This window comes from Pelodiscus sinensis, chromosome 20, assembly GCF_052426305.1.
Source record: "Pelodiscus sinensis isolate ZL-2025 chromosome 20, ASM5242630v1, whole genome shotgun sequence".
Lineage (NCBI taxonomy): Eukaryota > Metazoa > Chordata > Testudines > Trionychidae > Pelodiscus > Pelodiscus sinensis.
Window position 1 is genome coordinate 7,199,555 of NC_143071.1, and position 17,908 is coordinate 7,217,462.

Consider the following 17,908-nt stretch of genomic DNA (forward strand, 5'->3'; position numbering starts at 1 on the left):
AAGGTGCCACAGGACTACTCGCCGTTTTTAAAGTCACAGACTAACACGGCGGCCCCTCTGAGACTTTTTAGAGGCCGTGTTCAACCTGCGAAAAGGTTTTCTTCCCTTTCCCTTTAAGGGAGGGAGGGCTCAAAACAAAGATTTTCTTGCTGGTTTTGGTAGGGCCCAGACCTGACAATGGGGGGAGGCAGAGGGAGCAAGAGGGGCAAGGGCTCAGGGCCCTGGGTGATTTCAAAGAGCCCTGAGGGACCCTGCCATGCAAAAGAGATTCACATGCCTCCTAGCTAAGAAGTGGCAGGTGCCCCTCCCCCCAGTGTTGCACCTTCCTGCTAGCTGTGCAGAGCAGTGGGTAGAGGGGTGCTGAGGTCACAATTAGCATGTCCCCCGGTGTGCCACTAGCTCTTTTCTGCAGCACAGGAGGGGACCAGGGGACAGAGGAAACTGGCTGAGGAGTACTGGGGTGAGGGGTTTTCTCTGGAAAGTGTGTGAGTGCTTCTTTTAAAGAGACAGTTCACTGCTTTTGAAATTTCCTCAGCAGCTAGCTTACACGGTCAGACTCTCTCTCTCTCTCTCTCTGTGCCCAGAGCAGGGGAGGGGAGACAGGGCTACAGAGCAGAGCTAGACTTTTGCTCTAAAGAGCCTGCAGGTTTGTGAACCTCTGATGACAACAATGTGGCAGCTAAGAGAGCATAAGCATCTTATTTTGACTTTCTTGCCAGCTGGGCACTAAATGAATAGGTTTTGACTTATCACTTTTTCCTCCATTTTAGATTACTGCTGTGTGGCTTTCTGATCCTGCCCATCCTTCTCATCAAGATATTAACCGAGAAAAGAACTGTTGCCCATACGTTGAAGGTTTCACCTCAGATGTATTTTCTCCAGCCTGGATGGCAGCACTATCAAACTCGTCACACCAGCTTATTGGTCCTCAATGATACAGGTGAGGAAAAATGGAATTAAGAACACCAATGTTGGAATCTACAACATAACACGTTGTTCGTGTCCTGTGTTTTCCCTCAGACAGTTACTTTTTCTTTGGAAGAAAGAGACAAAACCAGTACAGAGTTGCAAAGTATATTCTTGCACTAAGTTCTAGACCGTCTTAGTGGATTCCCTGAATGATTCATCTAAGATCATTCATTAATTACTTCAGACCAGAAGAAAAACATTTATTGTTTGCAGAATGCTTTGAAATCATGAAGCGTTGTAATTGGAGTCACATGTAATCCACTATTCCATGGTTGTTGCCTTTTCCATGATATCCATACTTTGCTGCATGAATCATGCTCCAGATTCTTTTTAAAAATTGATGTTTCTAACCCTTGTGGTGCTGAAGTAAATCTTGTGTAATGCTGACAGAACCCCACCATCTGCAGGTGGAATCAAACCTGGGACCTCTGGAGCTTAGAGCATGAGCCTCTCCCACATGAACTAGCTAGCTGCTAGTTGTGGCAGTAAAGCAGGCTCATTATTCTTTATGTAAGTGGTCTCGGTGCCAATAAATGGGATAGTATATCACACCCAGCAGGTGTGCAGGTTGCACTTGGAAACATGACCCAAGGCCAGGTCTACGCTACCACGCAATGTCAAACTAAAGTACACAATTCCAGCTATGTGAGTAGCCTAGCTGGAGTTGACATACCTTAGTTTGACTTACCATGCTATCCCCACTGCAAAGGGTCAATGCGAGAAAGTCTTCCTTCAATTCTCCTTACTTTTCTCGATCCAGTGGAGTAGCGGAATTGACAGGAGTGTGATCAGTGGTTGATTTAGCAGGTCTTTACTAGACTGTCTAAATTGACCCCCAGGAGATTGATCCACACAGCAGTGTGTGTAGACAAGGCCCAAGTATAAACACGGCCCAAGTGTAAGCTGATTCTGTACTGGTTTCTTGCATCTGCAGAAAGCCTGAAACAATAGCCTTGAAATGTTTGACTGGCCCCATTCATCTCAATAGTATATTTAGTTGAAAACTGAAATGGTGGGGAGCTATGAAAAGTAGACCGGCTTTAATACCAAAAAGATAGGCAAGGAACTGCTGATTAATTATTCAATCAATGTTTCAGAATATTTCCTTTTATAAGCTATTCAGAGATTTCAACTTTTCTTTGTGATTTGAGATAAAACCAGATTTCAAAATCTCTGAATTTCCATCCTCTCGGAAATCATATTTTTCTTACCATCTTCACATGTCACTTTTTGCTAAGAAACCCCTTGCTGTGTAAAAGATCACACTATGCTCCCTTTCACATACCCATCACTTGAAAAATCTTAGACATGTATGCCTAGTTATAGGAAAGAATTTCCAAGAACTTCTGTCTTAGCCCTTTAGCTTACAATATACCTTACTATAGCGACATTAGAATTGTACTAGGAATGGTCCTAAACCATGTACTTCAGATCTGGACACAGACTATCTTAGAGTGCTTGTTTGGGATCTTCCTTTTGATTTTATCATTCTGTTGCATTTACTATTAAAGAACTGTCTAACTTCAGCTTTCTCTAATTTGTTAGGCTCGGACATTGAGGACTTCATCCATGCTGTAAAGAGTCAGAATATAATGTTGGAAACAGCTAATTGGAAAAACATCTCAGATGCTCGGGAATATAATGGGGCTATTAAAGTATCACTGGAAGATAAGGTAATTGAATCTAAATATGTACGAGGCTCTGTGAAACTGTACAACTCAAAAACCACTAATGGGCAATGTTATGGTTATTTATATTAGAGAGGGATTCAAGCAGCAAACTTTGGGTTTAGCCTTTCCTGTAGTCAGGAGACTTGGTTTTACTTTGACAGTACAGAAAACAATCTCCATCTAGAGTTTATGTCCCAGCTTTGGCAGCATTCACATCAAGAGATTGGTTTATGTTCATATTTAATTTAAATGGCAGCATGAATGCATATGGCATTTTCTATACTAGGTTTTTTTTAAAAAGTTTTAGCCTGAAAAAAATAGACTAAAGAGGGTTTTGTTAAGTAGATCAATGGGAAGAATAATACATTTTTAAAATAGCCTTGTTTGGGTTTTAAGCTAGCAAATGTATCAGGTATAATAAAAGTTGCATGAAGCAAGACCAGCATATGACAATGCTAGAGATGTAGGGTTCCATGCTCATTTATACACATTCTGTGTTCATTTATATTGACGGCATCAATCAAGGCAAAATTTCACTCTGCTTTTTAAATCCAATTTCCTCCACCCTGATCTGTAGGGTGGAGACGGACTAATCTTTCATTTCTTCAGCATTTCAGATTTACAATGATGTGCAATGCTCAGAGAATCAATTGCTTCCCAGTCCTGATGAACATCATTAGCAATGCGTTACTAAGGACCTTGAACTCCACCAGGCATATTCAAATCATGAGTAGGACGCCCCCTCTGGTACGTAGCTGACAGTCTGTCCAAGATTTCCAAAAGTGATTCACCAATTTAGCCATTTTTGGACCGCCAAATTGAAACCCCTTAAAGAAGCCCGATTTTCAGAGATTTCTGAGCACTCGCCCTCTCATATGTAGGGTCTCACTGCGAGCCCCCAAAAATGGAGGCACCTGGAGCCACAAGTCACTTCCGAAAACATTACCACTTTGTCTCCCCACAATCTCTATTTTAAATCATTTGGGGTTCCTTTCACCTGTTCTTTTTTCCAAGCTAAATGATCCTCGCTATTTTGATCTCTAGTCACGCATACAGTACGTCCCTTCCAGACATTCTTGCTTTGTGCTCAATTTGCTATCTGTGCTATACAGTAATTCCTCATTTAACACTATAGATGCGTTTCCGAAAATGTTTGTGCTAAGCAAAAATGTGCTATGTGGGGTCAATTTTCCCATTAAAAATAATGGAAAATATGGGGGTTGCGTTTCAGGTGGTGGTGGCAAAGTCAATTTTTTGTTGGTGCTGGGTCGTCAATGTCAACATTAGCTATCTAGCAACACAAGATAACTAGCAACACAAGTCGCTGCGGTTTGTTAAAACACAACAATAAACACGTGAGTGAGCGGAGAAGCTCTGTGACCACATGTATTCATTTGCTCTTGTGTATTTCCACTGTTTTCACCAACTTATACTGCCGTGTGAAGTAGTCTGCCACTTGATTATTTTCGTGTTATTTCAGGGATGGTTGTGTTATTCGAAAAACGTTCCATAAAAACTATTGTACGATTGCAAAAATGTGTTAAGCGGGCATGTGTTAAATGAGTACTTACTGTATTCCTTGAGATGAGGCCCAAACTGTACACCTCATGCCTTTCAAATGCAGATCTGTGTTTTATATGTGGTAATACCATTATGTTTTCATAGAAAGTGGAGCTAGAAAAGAACTGCTAGATTATGACGTCAAGGCAGTGCAGGACAAGTCTTTAAGTCAAGCCATTCTCATCTCTGTCCCAGCCAGTGCCCAACTATTTCCAGCAGTCCATCTTCTATTGATTTGCCGAGGCTGCTATATGCTTAAACATGGGTAGATGAATGGCTATTCCACCTCTATGCATTTTGGCCTTTGTACTCTGAAATTTCTACTGGAGTGTGTGGACTCCGGAGAGAAAGCAGGGTATGTCTACAGAGCAGGCTAAAGTCAAATTAAGCTAAGCAACGTCAGCTACGTCAATTGTGTACCGTAAGTTGAAATAGCTTAATTAGGCTTTTGGTGCTGTCTACACAGCAGGAAGTCAAAGGAAGAATATTCTTCCTTCAACTTCCCTCATTCCTTGGCTGTGTCTACACTGGGCCACTTATTCTGGAAAATCAGCCGCTTTTCCGGAATAAGCTGCGAGCTGTCTACACTGGCCCTTGAATTTCCAGAAAAGCAACGATGCTCTACTGTACAAAATCAACCGCTATTCTGGAAAAACTATTCTGCTCCCGCTCGGGCATAAGTCCTTATTCCGGAACACTGTTCCGTAAAGGGCCAGTGTAGACAGCCCAGTAGTCTTTTCCGGAAAAAAGCCCCAGGCACGAAAATGGCAATCGGGGCTCTTTTCCGGAAAAGCGTGTCTACATTGGCCACAGACACTTTTCCGGAAAAAGGGCTTTTCTGGAAAAGCAGCCTGCCAATGTAGACGCTCCTTTTTCGGAAAAACTGAAAACGGAATAGTATTCCGTTTTAAGCAGTTCCGGAAATTCATGCCAGTGTAGACACAGCCCTTGTGAAATAATGGTTACAGGAGTCAGAGTAAGATGTCCTCCAGCTCACCATTATTTCAAGATAAAGGCCTGTAGCATAGATGCACTCTGTTATTTCAGAATAACATCAATTATTCTGAAATACTGCTGCTGTGTACCTGAAGGGGGGAATTATTTTCCAAGATCATAGAATCCTAGGGTTGGAAGAGACCTGAGGAGGTCATTGAGTCCAACCTCCTGCCCAAAGCTGGACCAACCCCAACTAAATCATCCCAGTCATAAGCATATAAGTATGGCCATTACTGGGTCAGATCAAAGGTCCATCTAGCCCACTATCCTGTCTGCCGACAGTGGCCAATGCCAGGGGGTGGACCGGAGACAATTATCAAGAGACTTGTCTCCTGCCATCCATCTCCAGCCTTTGACAGAGGCCAGGGACACTATTCCTTATCCCCGGGCTAATAGCTTTTTATGGACCTAACCTCCATGAATTTATCTAGCTCTTTTTAAACTCTGTTATAGTTCTAGCCTTCACAGCCTCCTCTGGCAAGGAGTTCCACAGGTTGACTGTGCGCTGTGTAAAGAAGAACCTTCTTTTATTAGTTTTAAACCTGCTACCTATTAATTTCATTTCGTGTCCTCTAGTTCTTATATTATGGGAACAAGTAAATAACTTTTCTTTATTCACCCTCTCCACACCACTTATGATTTTATATATCTCTATCATATCCCCCCTCAGTCTCCTCTTTTCTAAACTGAAAAGTCCCAGGGTATGTCTACACTGCCACCCTACTTCGAACTAAGGTGGCTAATGTAGGCATTCGAACTTGCAAATGAAGCCCGGGATTTAAATATCCCAGGCTTTATTTGCATGTTCCTGGGCGCTGCCATTTTTAAATGCCCTGTAGTTCGAACTACCTGTAATGAGGAGTAAAGATAGTTCAAATTAGGAGCTTTAATTCGAACTACCTAGTCCAGGCCGCCTATAGCCGCGGGCAGGTAGTTCGAACTATGGGGCATTTAAAAATGGCGGCGCCCAGGAACATGCAAATAAAGCCTGGGATATTTAAATCCCGGGCTTCATTTGCAAGTTCGAATGCCTACATTAGCCACCCTAGTTCGAACTAGGGTGGCAGTGTAGACATACCCCCAGTCTCTTTAGCCTCTCCTCATATGGAACCTGTTCCAAACCCCTAATCATTTTAGTTGCCATTTTCTGAACCTTTTCTAATGCCAAAATATCTTTTCTGAGGTGAGGAGACCACATCTGTACACAGTATTCAAGATATGGGCGTACCATAGTTTTAAATAGGGGCTTTGTCAATCTGGGTCTTAAAAACCTCTGGGGATGGAGATTCTACCACCTCCCGAGGTAACCCATTCCAGGGCTTCACCACCCTCCTAATGAAATAGTTTTTCCTAATGTCCAACCTAAACATCCCCCACTGCAACTTGAGACCATTGCTCCTTGTTCTGTCATCTGCCACCACTGAGAACAGCCTCTCCCCATCTTCTTTGGAACCCCCCCGCCAGGAAGTTGATGGCTGCCATCAAATCCCCTCTGACTCTTCTCTTCTATAGACTAAATAAGCCCAAACCCCTCAGCCTCTCCTCGTAAGTCATGTGCTCCAGCCCCCTCATCATTTTTGTTGCCCTCTGCTGGACTTTCTCCAGTGCGCCCACTTCCTTTCTGTAATAGGGGGCCCACGAGTCCTTCCAGTCCCCTAATCAGTTTTATTTTTCTCTGAATTTGTTTCAGTTTGTCTCCATCCCTCGGTGACATCCAAAACTGAGTGCCACATTGCAGGGTCAGTCTGTAGAGAGTCAGCAGGCCTGTCACCTCCCTGGGAACCTTACAAAAAGGGAGGCTTTGAGAGTGCACAGACATGCAGACAGACTCTGTCAGTGCAACTTCCAGGATGCTTTTGTATCTTCTACTGTATGATGACATTATCTAAAACTGATCCTCCTCTTATTATTTATATGCATGACATAAGCACCCAGAATGAGCAAGGCATGGTCATTATATGAAAGCAGGTTGCCATTTTTGCTTACTGTTTTGTTTTTGTTTTTGTTTTTTTGTCTTTTTAAGATTTCACTTGTGCACATGACAGACTTGCTTTGGGTTTCCATTATTCTCATGTCTATTTTGGCTTCTGGTCTTGCACCTCACTTTGCCATGAGCAGCATAGGGGATTACAAGGTAAGAAGTGATAATTGAGGTAGGTGAAATGAAACATCAGCTCTGTGGTGTTTCCTGTTTTAACAGTCGATCCTTGGAATGATGATAAATCCAGCCAAGGTGATCTTGTTACCCCATAGGAACAAGTCTTTCAGAAAAGAGTGAAAGAGAGAGAGAGAGAGAGAGAGAGTGTGTGTGCGTTGGTCCTAAACTTTCAAACATTTATACATCTATTTCACGTGAGTGTGTGAGTTATAAGATTGATTTCTCTGAGACGGCATGTGCAGCCAAAGCCAGAGAAGTGTTTACAGTATCAAGTCCAGCATGTGGCTTAGCCGCACTCCCCTCCCTTCCCGTCACAGAATTCTAAACAGGTATTTTTATTTTTTAATATCTGAGCTTCTGAAATGTATTCCCCATTTTATCTCATTCAGTATCACTCTTGGCCAACTGAGTGAAAGCCTCTTTCCTGTCCATTTCCCTCCCTAGATAAAAGCTCACTCCCAGCTGTGGACTTCAGGCATGCTCCCATCAGCGTATTGGTGTGGCCTGGCTCTGGTGGACACTACCCTCTGCTGCATTCTTCTCTTTACAATGACTGGGATTATATTTATAATTTTTTATAACATCAGCCTGACTCCTGGATTTTTAGCCTTACCTATGGTAACTCTGCCTTTTTATAAACTGTGTGGGAAAATCATCTTCAAGTATAAAATAAATGGGTAAAAATTTTAGTCCTGACTTTTAAAAAATCTTGTCCAAGTACTCTAGACTCTTTAGTCTGGAAAAGAGAAGACTGAGAAGGGGTCATGATAGCAGCTTTCACATACCTAAAAGGGTGTTACAAGGAGGAGGGAGAAAAATTATTCTCCTTAACCTCTGATGATAGGACAAGAAGCAATGCGCTTAAATTGCAACAAGAGAGGTTTAGGTTGGACAGATGAAATCAGGGGCTGTTTCTAGACTGGCCAGTTTTTCCGGAAAATCAGCCACTTTTCCGGAAAAACTTGCCAGCTGTCTACACTGGCCACTTGAATTTCCGCAAAAGCACTAACTTCCTACTGCAAGAAATCCATGCTTCTTGCAGAAATACTATACTGCTCCCGTTGGCGCAAAACTTTTGCACGAAAGGGCTAGTGTAGACAGCTCAGATTTGTTTTCCTCAAAAAAGCCCTGATTGCGAAAATGGCTACCGTAGTCCATTTGGTGAGGGTGAGGTAGCACAAATATTCCATCACAAATGTCTGTGACACAGTTTGTGTTACTTATTATGTGTTTTGCAATGATGCTCATTCCAGTTCTCTTCCTTCAGATTGCAGCTATTATTGGCTATGCAGCATCCAGTGTCCTCCTCACCTATGTGGTCTCTTTCCTTTTCCGTAAAGGGAAAAGCTACAGTGACTTTTGGGCTTTTATCTTTATATTTGTAAGTACATGCATGGTTCGGGGGGAGGGGACCTGATGCCCTTTAATATCAAATTGTATCATAATAACCATTACAGAGGGATCAAGCAGAAAAATTCAGAGGGCCTAAATGGGGCTTCTGTCACAGTTTTTTGTTCAGCTTCTTATAAAGACAGATGCCCATTTGCAAATTTGGACCAGGATTGTGTTTTGGATTTTAGATTCACAGGTGAGGAGAAACTCTTGCATCCTACTTGTCAAGCCTCTTAGCAAGGCATTGCACAATTGCTAGTGTACCCACTGGAGCAATGTTCTCACACTGGTCTCTTCGGAGAGGCAAAATATATTTATCTATATGATCTAGACCCATGTTTCTCAACCAGTGGTACGAGTACCCTTAGGGGTACTCAAGAGAAGTCTGGGGGTTACATCTACACAACTGAATTTTGGAGAAAATTGAATTTTTGTTTTAAGTTTTACAGCACTTTATTATTTGTGTACTTTTTACACCCAAAAATTGAATTGCCTGCCCAGGTATGATTAAGTTGTTTAAACAAACGTGTTGCAATGGTAGAAAAAAAAATGTGTCTGAAAACTGTAAGTACCAGGGGTACTTTTTTTTTAACGGGGTACTTTATATAAAAAAAGTTGAGAAACACTGTTTTAGAGTGTGTCCCTCTGTGTGTCTGTGAGTCCGTTTCTTCAAGAACTCCTCCTAAACTGTAAGAGCGAGGACCACCAAATTTGGTAGGCAGCTTCCTCTCACCCTAACTTAAACCTAAGTCATGGTTTGGTTGTGCCCGGAAAACACAAAGTTCTGGGAATGCGACTGTTTTCCATAACATGGGAAGGGAGGGGGCAGAGAGAGTATGGACACGATACTGAGAGTGGCAACTGGGGGCAGCTGAAGTACCAAGAGAGTGGCCAGCAGGGCTGAGGGGCTGCCATCTTGCCTGCCTCCAGACCAGGTAAGTAGCCCCCCCCCCCCCGTGAAGAACCTGCAAACCGTGGAAGGGGGCACTGGAGGAGGGGGCGGCCCCTTGAGCCTCAGCCCCCCCAGACAGGCTACAGGGGGGCCACTGGAGAGTAACTGGAGGAGGGGGCAGCCCCCAGAGCTTTGCTCCCCCCCCCCAGACAGGCTTCAGGCCACAGAGTGGTCAGGCATCCCCCTGAGCAGCCTGTAGGCAGCTGGGGAGCTACTGGAGGGTAGAGCCACTGGTGTCTCGCTCCCCCCGCACCTGCCTTCAGGCCAGGAGCAGCCCCAGGAATCTTGCCCCCAGGACAGCCTACAGGCCCTGGAGGGGGGCTGCTGGAAGGGATGGCAGCCTCTGGAGTCCCCTACATCTGCCCATCGTCTGTCCTAAGCCACCCACTGCTTTTCCTCACACCCGAACTCTCGCTCCAGCCTTCATTTTCAAAAAATACAATCAAACGTACATTTTTCATTTGTTTTTCCCCCCAAAATGTACTTCATTTAAAGACCCGAGCTACACCGGGTATATCTGCCAGTAGATACGTATTTTAGAGTGTGCCTGCCTGTCTGCGTGTCTGTGAGTCGATTTGTTCAGGAACTCCTCCTAAAGGATAAGAGCGAGGACCACCACATGTGGTAGGCTGGGGTTCTGCTATCTTGCCTGCCAGCACATTGGGTGCTAGCCCCCTTCACCAAACTCTTCTCCCCTCCCCCGACCTTTGGCTGCAGCACCAGAAGGGGAGGAGAAAAATGCCCCAGCAGCCTGGGGGTGGGGGATTCGGAAGGAGAGAAAATGCCCAACGGTCAGGGTGAACTTGGGGTTGGGGAAAGAAAATACCCCTGGCAGCTGATTGCTGGGAGGAGAGAAAAGGCCCATGCTAGGTAGGACCCCTCCCCGCCCTAAGCCCCCTCTAAACCCTCACTCTCACACTACCCCATCCCCGGCCTCCTGCACTCCTCCCCACATCCCCAAGTTTCTGCCCTTACTCCTGCCCACCCCACCCCATCAGCCCTGCCTTGATGGACCTGGGCAACACCGTGTGTGTGTGTGTGTGTGTGTGTGCGCGCGCGCACCTGCGTGCTGCAGAGGTACTGGAAGACTTACCTGGAGGTGCCTGAGTCCTTCAGGGCAGGGGGCTGGTGGTGTGGGGTGCACAGGAGTCAGGGGGAGGGCCTTGGGGTTGTGGGGGGTGGGGCAGGAAACTGAGAGATGTGGGGTGAGAGAGTGAATTCTCGGGAAATTTCTCTCCCCCAGGTCCCCCCAACCGCCAGGGGCCTTCTGTTCCGCTCCCCCATCACCCTCTGGCCACCAGGGGCCTTATGTCTCCCCTGTCTGGCGCTGTGGCTAAGGTTCGGGGGGAGAAAAGGGTTTGGTCCGGGGGGGGGGGGATATTTACCAGGCAAGCTAGCAGAGTCCCAACCCAGCTGGCTACTCTTTGGTGATCTGGCTGCCCCCTATGGTCTTTCTGCAGAAGAGCTCTCCCTTGCGGGCTCACTGCCCCCAGTGCCCGCTCTCAGTATCACGTCCCTCCAAACAGTCCCTCCCTGTGCATGGTATGGAAAACAGGGCCTTTCCTGGGGCTTCTGGTTGTCGTGGCACCACCACCCCTGGGCCTTGCTTTACCTTAGGAGAGGAGGAAGCCGCCTACCAAATGTGGTGGTCCGAGCTCTTGCTGTTTAGGAGGAGGTCTTGAACAAACAGGCTCACAGATAGACACATAGACAGACAGACTCACAGACAAACAGATGCTGAAATCCCTCAAATACGTATAGAGAAAGATACACTAGCAGACTTACCCAATGTTGCTCGAGGCCATTGGGCGGGGTAGAGGAGAACCGCACAACCCACCCTCCGGCTTCTCTCTGGGGTCAGTCTGGGGCCGGCGAGGGGGGGGGGGGCACACTGCAGCTGGCAGCTACTCCCCAGGGGAGACCAGGGTGGTGGGGACTATGCTGCTGGTTAGTAACTACTCAATGGGGCACTTGCTGTCCCCTGTGGCCACGGGCAAGTACATCCCACTGTCCTAACACAGCCAAAGCCTGACTTTGCTTTAAATTGTGATACAAGGAGGCTGCCTACAAAATGTGGTGGTCCTAGCTTGTACTGTTTTGGAGTTCTTGAACAAACAGATTCACAGATAGACAGAAGCACATATCTGAACTATATAGTGAGATATTATGTGGTACAGCAGGGCCAAGGAGCAGCGGCAGAGAGCTAAAGGGGATACATTTAAGCCCTCGGTGAATTAAGGCATAGATCCCTATGGACTAGACAAGGCACGAAAGGCTAATTGCATTTGTAGCCAGTTAAGGCCTGTCAGGAATCTGGTGTGCTAATTAAGCCATGGTTCCCTGTAGCCTAGGGAAGGTTACTACGGAGGGGGAGGAGGGGCGGGTTTAACCGGGAATGTTTATTTTATTATTAAAAAAAAGCGAGCGAGAGAGAGAGAAGACACGAGAGCGTTAATTGCTCAGGAACCGGGTCAAATCAGAGCCTTCTATAAATGGCCATCACCCGTGGGGCGCTCCAGCAATGCTACTCCCCGTCCTGGTCCCTTCCTGAGGAGATGGGGCTCAGCGCTTTTAAATACAAGTTTTGGGAAAATCAGATACAAAAAACAACGAGGGAGGGGGAACAGTGAGGGGGCAGGACAGAGACTGAAGGGCTGGCGGGTGACTCCGGGTGATTCCTTTTTAACCCTGCACTCAGTGGGTTTTTGGGGGGTTTTTTTTGAACATGACAAAATCTCCTTGCTTCCCTTCCCTACCAGTTTCTTAGTGGAGTCATGAACATGGGCCAGGGGTGATGTCCTAGCTCCCACCAAGAAAAGTATGGGACCCCCTCATCGCAACAGTGGCCATTTTGCCACAATATATTAAACTTCAAGTGGACTAATGAGTGTGCTGCATTTTCAATCCTGGCTTTTTAGGTTTCTTTCGTGCTTAATGGAATTTCTTATATCGTCTTTGTGGACTTCCTCATGACCCTCCTCACTGCACTGATTCCTGTCTATGCATTAGTTGGCTGTATGAAAATAATTGTGCAGGTATGTGAGGCCGAACAACAAACTCCAGCCATAATTAACTTTTTAGTTTTCATTTGAAAAAGTTGAAACAAACCCTTAAAAAAAAAAACCACCCCGGGGTCAAAGGTTTTGTTTGTAACAGACTGCCGGCTGCTGTCGTACCAGATATAAACCATGGCCTGACACATTGAGTTAAAACTTCAAACCCACGTCAGGATGCCTACCAACAATTCCCAACTGTACTGCACTATGACCTGGTACTTTGCATCTGCCGAAAATGACCTGCATGATAAAGTATTGACACAAATAGCATATGGTGACACCGCACTGCCATTATTCACTGGGAAAGTGGAGCCAAATCCGGATCGGCGCTGAGCATCGTTAATTCCCTTTGACTCCAAATTCTCAGGCGTTGAGCCTCTCTTTGGAATCGGCTCTGTGGTAGCGTTTTGTATCTGTGAGCACAAGTGTAACCCCTGTGCCAATGACTAATAGCCACTTCTAGTGGTGTGGGGCAGAAGACACCAGGAGACAAAGGGCAAGCAGGCAGCTGCAAGGGTGGTTTTCCAAAGGGTCCGTATGGATGTGGAGTATGAGCTTGAGGGCGAGGGACTGGAGGAAGAGGAAGAAAGAGAGCCAGAAATCTAGCACAGAGGAGAATGCAGAGGGGGAGGACTTAGAGAGGGGATAGATAACTTTTACCTGGAGGAGAATGAGGCAGGAGGGGAAGTGAGTTTGGGGAAGGGTTGAAAAGAGCAGGAGAGGAAAAATCTAGTGGACTAGTGATGGCCCTTTGGAGATGATGCTGGACGAGGGCTGTGAGAAGAGGGTCACCATCAGAGGGGGCAGCTGGAGATGGAGAGAGGTAAAGGAACAGCGGACAATGACCATTCTGGAGAGCGTGGGAAGGGGGATGGGTTAGAGCGGAAGAGAATGGCAGAGCAATGGAGCTGAGGGCAGTCAATGGTGGGGATGAAGGGCATGGCTTGATGAAGTGTTGCCGGATGCAAGATAAAGAAGGCCAAGTAGAAGGCGGGATGCAGGTCGAGAAGGAGCAAGAAAAGGGAGGAGATGGACGTGGCCAGGAGAACATAAAGTTATTGGGAGGGAAACAAGAAGCAGGGGGGAGGGGGAATGACCTGATAATCTCTCACTGAGTTATAGGAGTGAGCCCAAGCCTGCCAAACCGGACACATGCTGAGTATCTGGGCAGCCCCGTACACACTCTCTAAGCAGTGTGATGAGCTTCCCTGTGTTTAAATCCAGAGGGATACGTTCAATCTAAATTTACATTCCAAGGATCTAGGTTTTGACTTTTATTCGGCACTGGAAAAGTTCCTGTTTCTAATCTGGTTGTCTTCTCCTCACACAGGTGGCATCAGAATATTCACTTCTCTCAGATGAGATCTATCCGATTCTGAGCAGAATCCACTTGCTAACTAGCCTAGCGGTAAGAACATGTTTCCACAATAGGAAGCATTTCTAAGAGGATGTGAAGTTTTCAAACACCCCCGTCCCCTCCCCCCTGGTTTCAACCCCCTTCTCTGGCTGAAGGGAATGTCATTCCACATGGCTCATGCTCCTCCCAGTGGTGAAGTCCAGCCACGTTCTCCCCCTGACACAGCAGGGAGGGGCAAAGCATTCCAGCGACCTGAGGGGGAGCTGCACAAGCATTATCTTCACCGCATTTTTTGTGCATGCGTCTGAGTGCCCTTGTGCATCCGCCACTCACTAAAGGCTCTCCCCACACTCCTCTTCTGCGGCATAACAGTCATTCCCTTCCTTCTTCCCCACATCTCTGTTTCCCCCTTCTTGGTACCCTTTCCAGAACTGATTTCACCTCACGAGTGAGCACCAGCACCACTGAGCTCAAATCCCTCCTTGAATCTTGAATGCTGCCTGCAGAGGTGGTCGCTTCATCTCTAAAAAGATCTCTTCGCATTGGAAAAAGTTTGGAAAAGGGCAATAAACATGATGAGGGGTTTGGAACAGGTGCCATATGAGGAGAGATTAAAAAGACTGGGACTTTTCAGCTTAGAAAAGAGAAGATGGGGAGGGGGATATGATAGAGGTCTATAAAATCATGATGGGGATGGAGAAAGTGACTAAGGAAAAGTGATGTATTTGTTCCCATAACATAAGAACTAGGGGTCACCAAAGGAAATTAATAGGTAGCAGGGTTAATATAAACAAAAGGAAGTACTTCAGGCAATGCACAGTCAACCCGTGGAACTCCTTGCTGGAGGATGTTGTGAAGGCCAGGACTTTAACAGGATTCAAAAAAGAGCTAGATAAATTCATGGAAAATGGGTCAATCAATGGCTATTAGCCAGGATGGGTAGGAATAGTGTTCGTAGCCTTTTTTTTTTGTCAGAAATTGGGAATGGGTGACAAAGGATGGATCAGTTAGTTGGTGATTCCCTGTTCTGTTCATTCCCTCTGTGGACACCTGGCATTGGCCACTGTCAGAAGACAGGATACTGAGCTAAATGGACATTTGGTCTGACCCAGCATGGCTGTTCTTATGTTCTCTCTCTGGCAAGATGGCCGAGTCAGTGTCTGAGCCAATAATACATCTGGGCTGTTCTTACTCTCAGCCTGCTAAGCCATGGGCACGGGCCTCTGTCTTTTTGTGCCCTCCATTTATCTTCACCTGAGATGCTAAAATCAGAAATTATATAACAGTATACGAGTAAATTCCCTGGCTCCACTGACATAAATCAGAATTTTGACATCGATGCCAACAGATCCAGCCTTGTCACCCCTTGTCTTTTTCCCTTGTTTTCCAGCCATACGTGCACTGTCTCATTTTAATTTTCATTCTGAGATGTCTGGAGTGGAAATATGGAAGAAAAACTATGAGAAAAGATCCAGTGTTCAGGTCTGTGCCAAACCGAGTCTAAACACATTGAATTGAGCCTTGGGACTCAAGTGCTACGTATGGGGGAACTGCCTTTGTACCAACAACAACTCTGGGTTTGGTTTCTTTTCTCTGCAGAATTTCTCCAAAGAATGAGATCATCTGCCCAAACCCTGAAGAGTCTGAAGGAATAGACGAAGATGAAGATGTTGAAGCTGAAAGAATGAAAGTCAGGCATGTGTTGACTGGTCAGAACCAGGAAGAGGTAAAAAATGAATTGGGAGAACGTGTATCCAACATGGAATCACAGAAATGTAGGATAGGTAGGGACTCCAATAAGTCTTCTAGTGCAGCCCCCTGGACTCAAGGCAGGACTGTGAGATAACTAGACCATCCCTGACAGGTGTTTGACTAACCTGTTCTTAAAAATCTTCAATGACCGAAATTGCACAACCTCCCTAGGCAATGTATTCCAGTGCTTAACTCTATTACTTAGGACATTTTTCCTAATGTCCAACTGAAATGATGCTATCACAGTATTGAGGTAATGCCATTACATCTGCTTGCATTACCCTGCCAGTTTCTGTCTAGCCAGAGCTTTGATATCAGATAGGTGTCTAATCTCTAGGGTTCCTTCATCTCTCTATTAAGATAGCTAATAGTAACGAGGGCTCAAAAAAGATATACTGGCATTAGAAAAGGCTCAGAGAAGGGCAACTAAAATGATTAGGGGTTTGGAACGGGTACCATCTGAGGAGAGATTAAAGAGACTGGGACTTTTCAGCTTGGAAAAGAGAAGACTAAGGAGGGGATATGATAGAGGTCTATAAAATCATGAATGGTGTGAAGAAAGTGAATAAGGAAAAGTTGTTTACTTGTTCCCATAATATAATAACTAGGGGCCACCTAGTTCTTCTTCACACAGCGCATAGTCAATCTGTGGAACTCCTTGCCTGGGGAGATGGTGAAGGCTAGGACTATAACAGGGTTTAAAAGAGAACTAGATAATTTCATGGAGGTTAAGTCCAGCTATTAGCCAGTATGGGTAAGGAATGGTGTCCCTATCCTCTGTTTGTCAGATGGATGGCAGGAGAGAGATCGCTTGATCATTACCTGTTCGATTCACTCCCTCTGGGACACCTGGCATTGGCCACTATCGGCAGACAGGGTACTGGGCTGGATGGACCTTTGGTCTGACCCAGTACAGCCGTTCTTATGTTCTTATGGCTTTGTGATATGAACACCTGAAGCTTCCTCAGGCTTCACCCTAGAGCCATAGCAGAAGAAGCTGCTTAATCTTACGCAAGACTTTTTTATGCAAAGATACCTCCTGATCATGGAGAAAACACATGCTAAAGAGTTTCTCACCTATTGGCTATTTTTCTTCTGGCTGATGGTAGAAGAGAGTTTGGCTCCATCCTACTGCCAGATTGGAAGAGCAGGCCAGTCTGTGAATTATCAGTCTGGACAGAGCCGCACACAGCTTTGTGCTTATAGCTGGCCCTGGAGGTGGGAACACACGTATCAGGCTCTTGGTGTCACAAGCAGAGCTAGTCAGGCGATGGGATACTTAGCAGGAAAAAAAATCCACTTTTTGTCAAACAATGATTTTCATCCAAAAGCCCCAAATTATGTCCTTTCCCGTTTGGAAAACAGAAACTTTTCAAGGAACTTGGACGCTTTCTGTGAACGTTTCCATTTATTTCAGAGCTCAACTTTGGCACTGAAAAGTTTAGATGCAACTTTCTCAGCCAGCTGTAGCCACCGAGGTGTCTAAAAAAGGGGCTCACTTCCCATGGGTGCGTGGGGGGAGGAGACTGCATTTGGCAGAATCATTTCAGCAGGAAATTCCCAAATGGTTCTAGCTATAAGTGATGTCTATAAGTGGTTCTAGTTATATACGTGATTTTTCCTTTCAGTATCAAGACCACCAACCACAGCAGGCTCAGAAACACCCAACTTTTTCTTTCCTTGTGCATTTTCAGGGCTGTGTGGTGGCTGCTTCTCAGGCAGCGCTTAATAAATCCTTAAATCTATATAGATAACAGTTAATTGTTCATTTTAAAATGTCAGTAGAAGAGACGAGGGTTTGTTGATACCAAATAAATTCTAAAGAATGTGATTTGTATAATCTTTCATTAATTTCTGAGATTGAGCCATATCAACAATGCCCATATTTTTTATCAAAGTGACGGTGATTTGCTTTTATTCCATAGAGACCAATCCTTAGTGTCCACAGACTACGCAAGGAATACAAAGACAAGAAGGCCAGCTCTGTTTTTAAGAAAAGGACAAAAGTGGCCACAAGAAATGTCTCCTTTTGTGTTAAAAAAGGTC

The 17,908-nt window shown here is 45.4% G+C and overlaps 1 protein-coding gene across 4 annotated transcripts in view; it reads left to right on the plus strand.

Moving 5' to 3' along the window:
* Window positions 1-17,908, plus strand: part of LOC102462448 (ABC-type organic anion transporter ABCA8-like) — an 82,470-nt gene that overhangs the window by 48,657 nt on the left and 15,905 nt on the right. For all 4 annotated transcript variants that reach the window (XM_075903996.2, XM_075903994.2, XM_075903993.2 and 1 more), the window contains 11 exons: window positions 771-940; window positions 2,515-2,642; window positions 3,249-3,386; window positions 7,219-7,329; window positions 7,798-7,971; window positions 8,621-8,734; window positions 12,616-12,732; window positions 14,084-14,161; window positions 15,501-15,592; window positions 15,710-15,836; window positions 17,788-17,905. In XM_075903996.2, coding sequence (XP_075760111.2) covers window positions 771-940; window positions 2,515-2,642; window positions 3,249-3,386; window positions 7,219-7,329; window positions 7,798-7,971; window positions 8,621-8,734; window positions 12,616-12,732; window positions 14,084-14,161; window positions 15,501-15,592; window positions 15,710-15,836; window positions 17,788-17,905 — 1,367 coding nt within the window. The remainder of the gene's footprint in view (window positions 1-770; window positions 941-2,514; window positions 2,643-3,248; window positions 3,387-7,218; window positions 7,330-7,797; window positions 7,972-8,620; window positions 8,735-12,615; window positions 12,733-14,083; window positions 14,162-15,500; window positions 15,593-15,709; window positions 15,837-17,787; window positions 17,906-17,908) is intronic.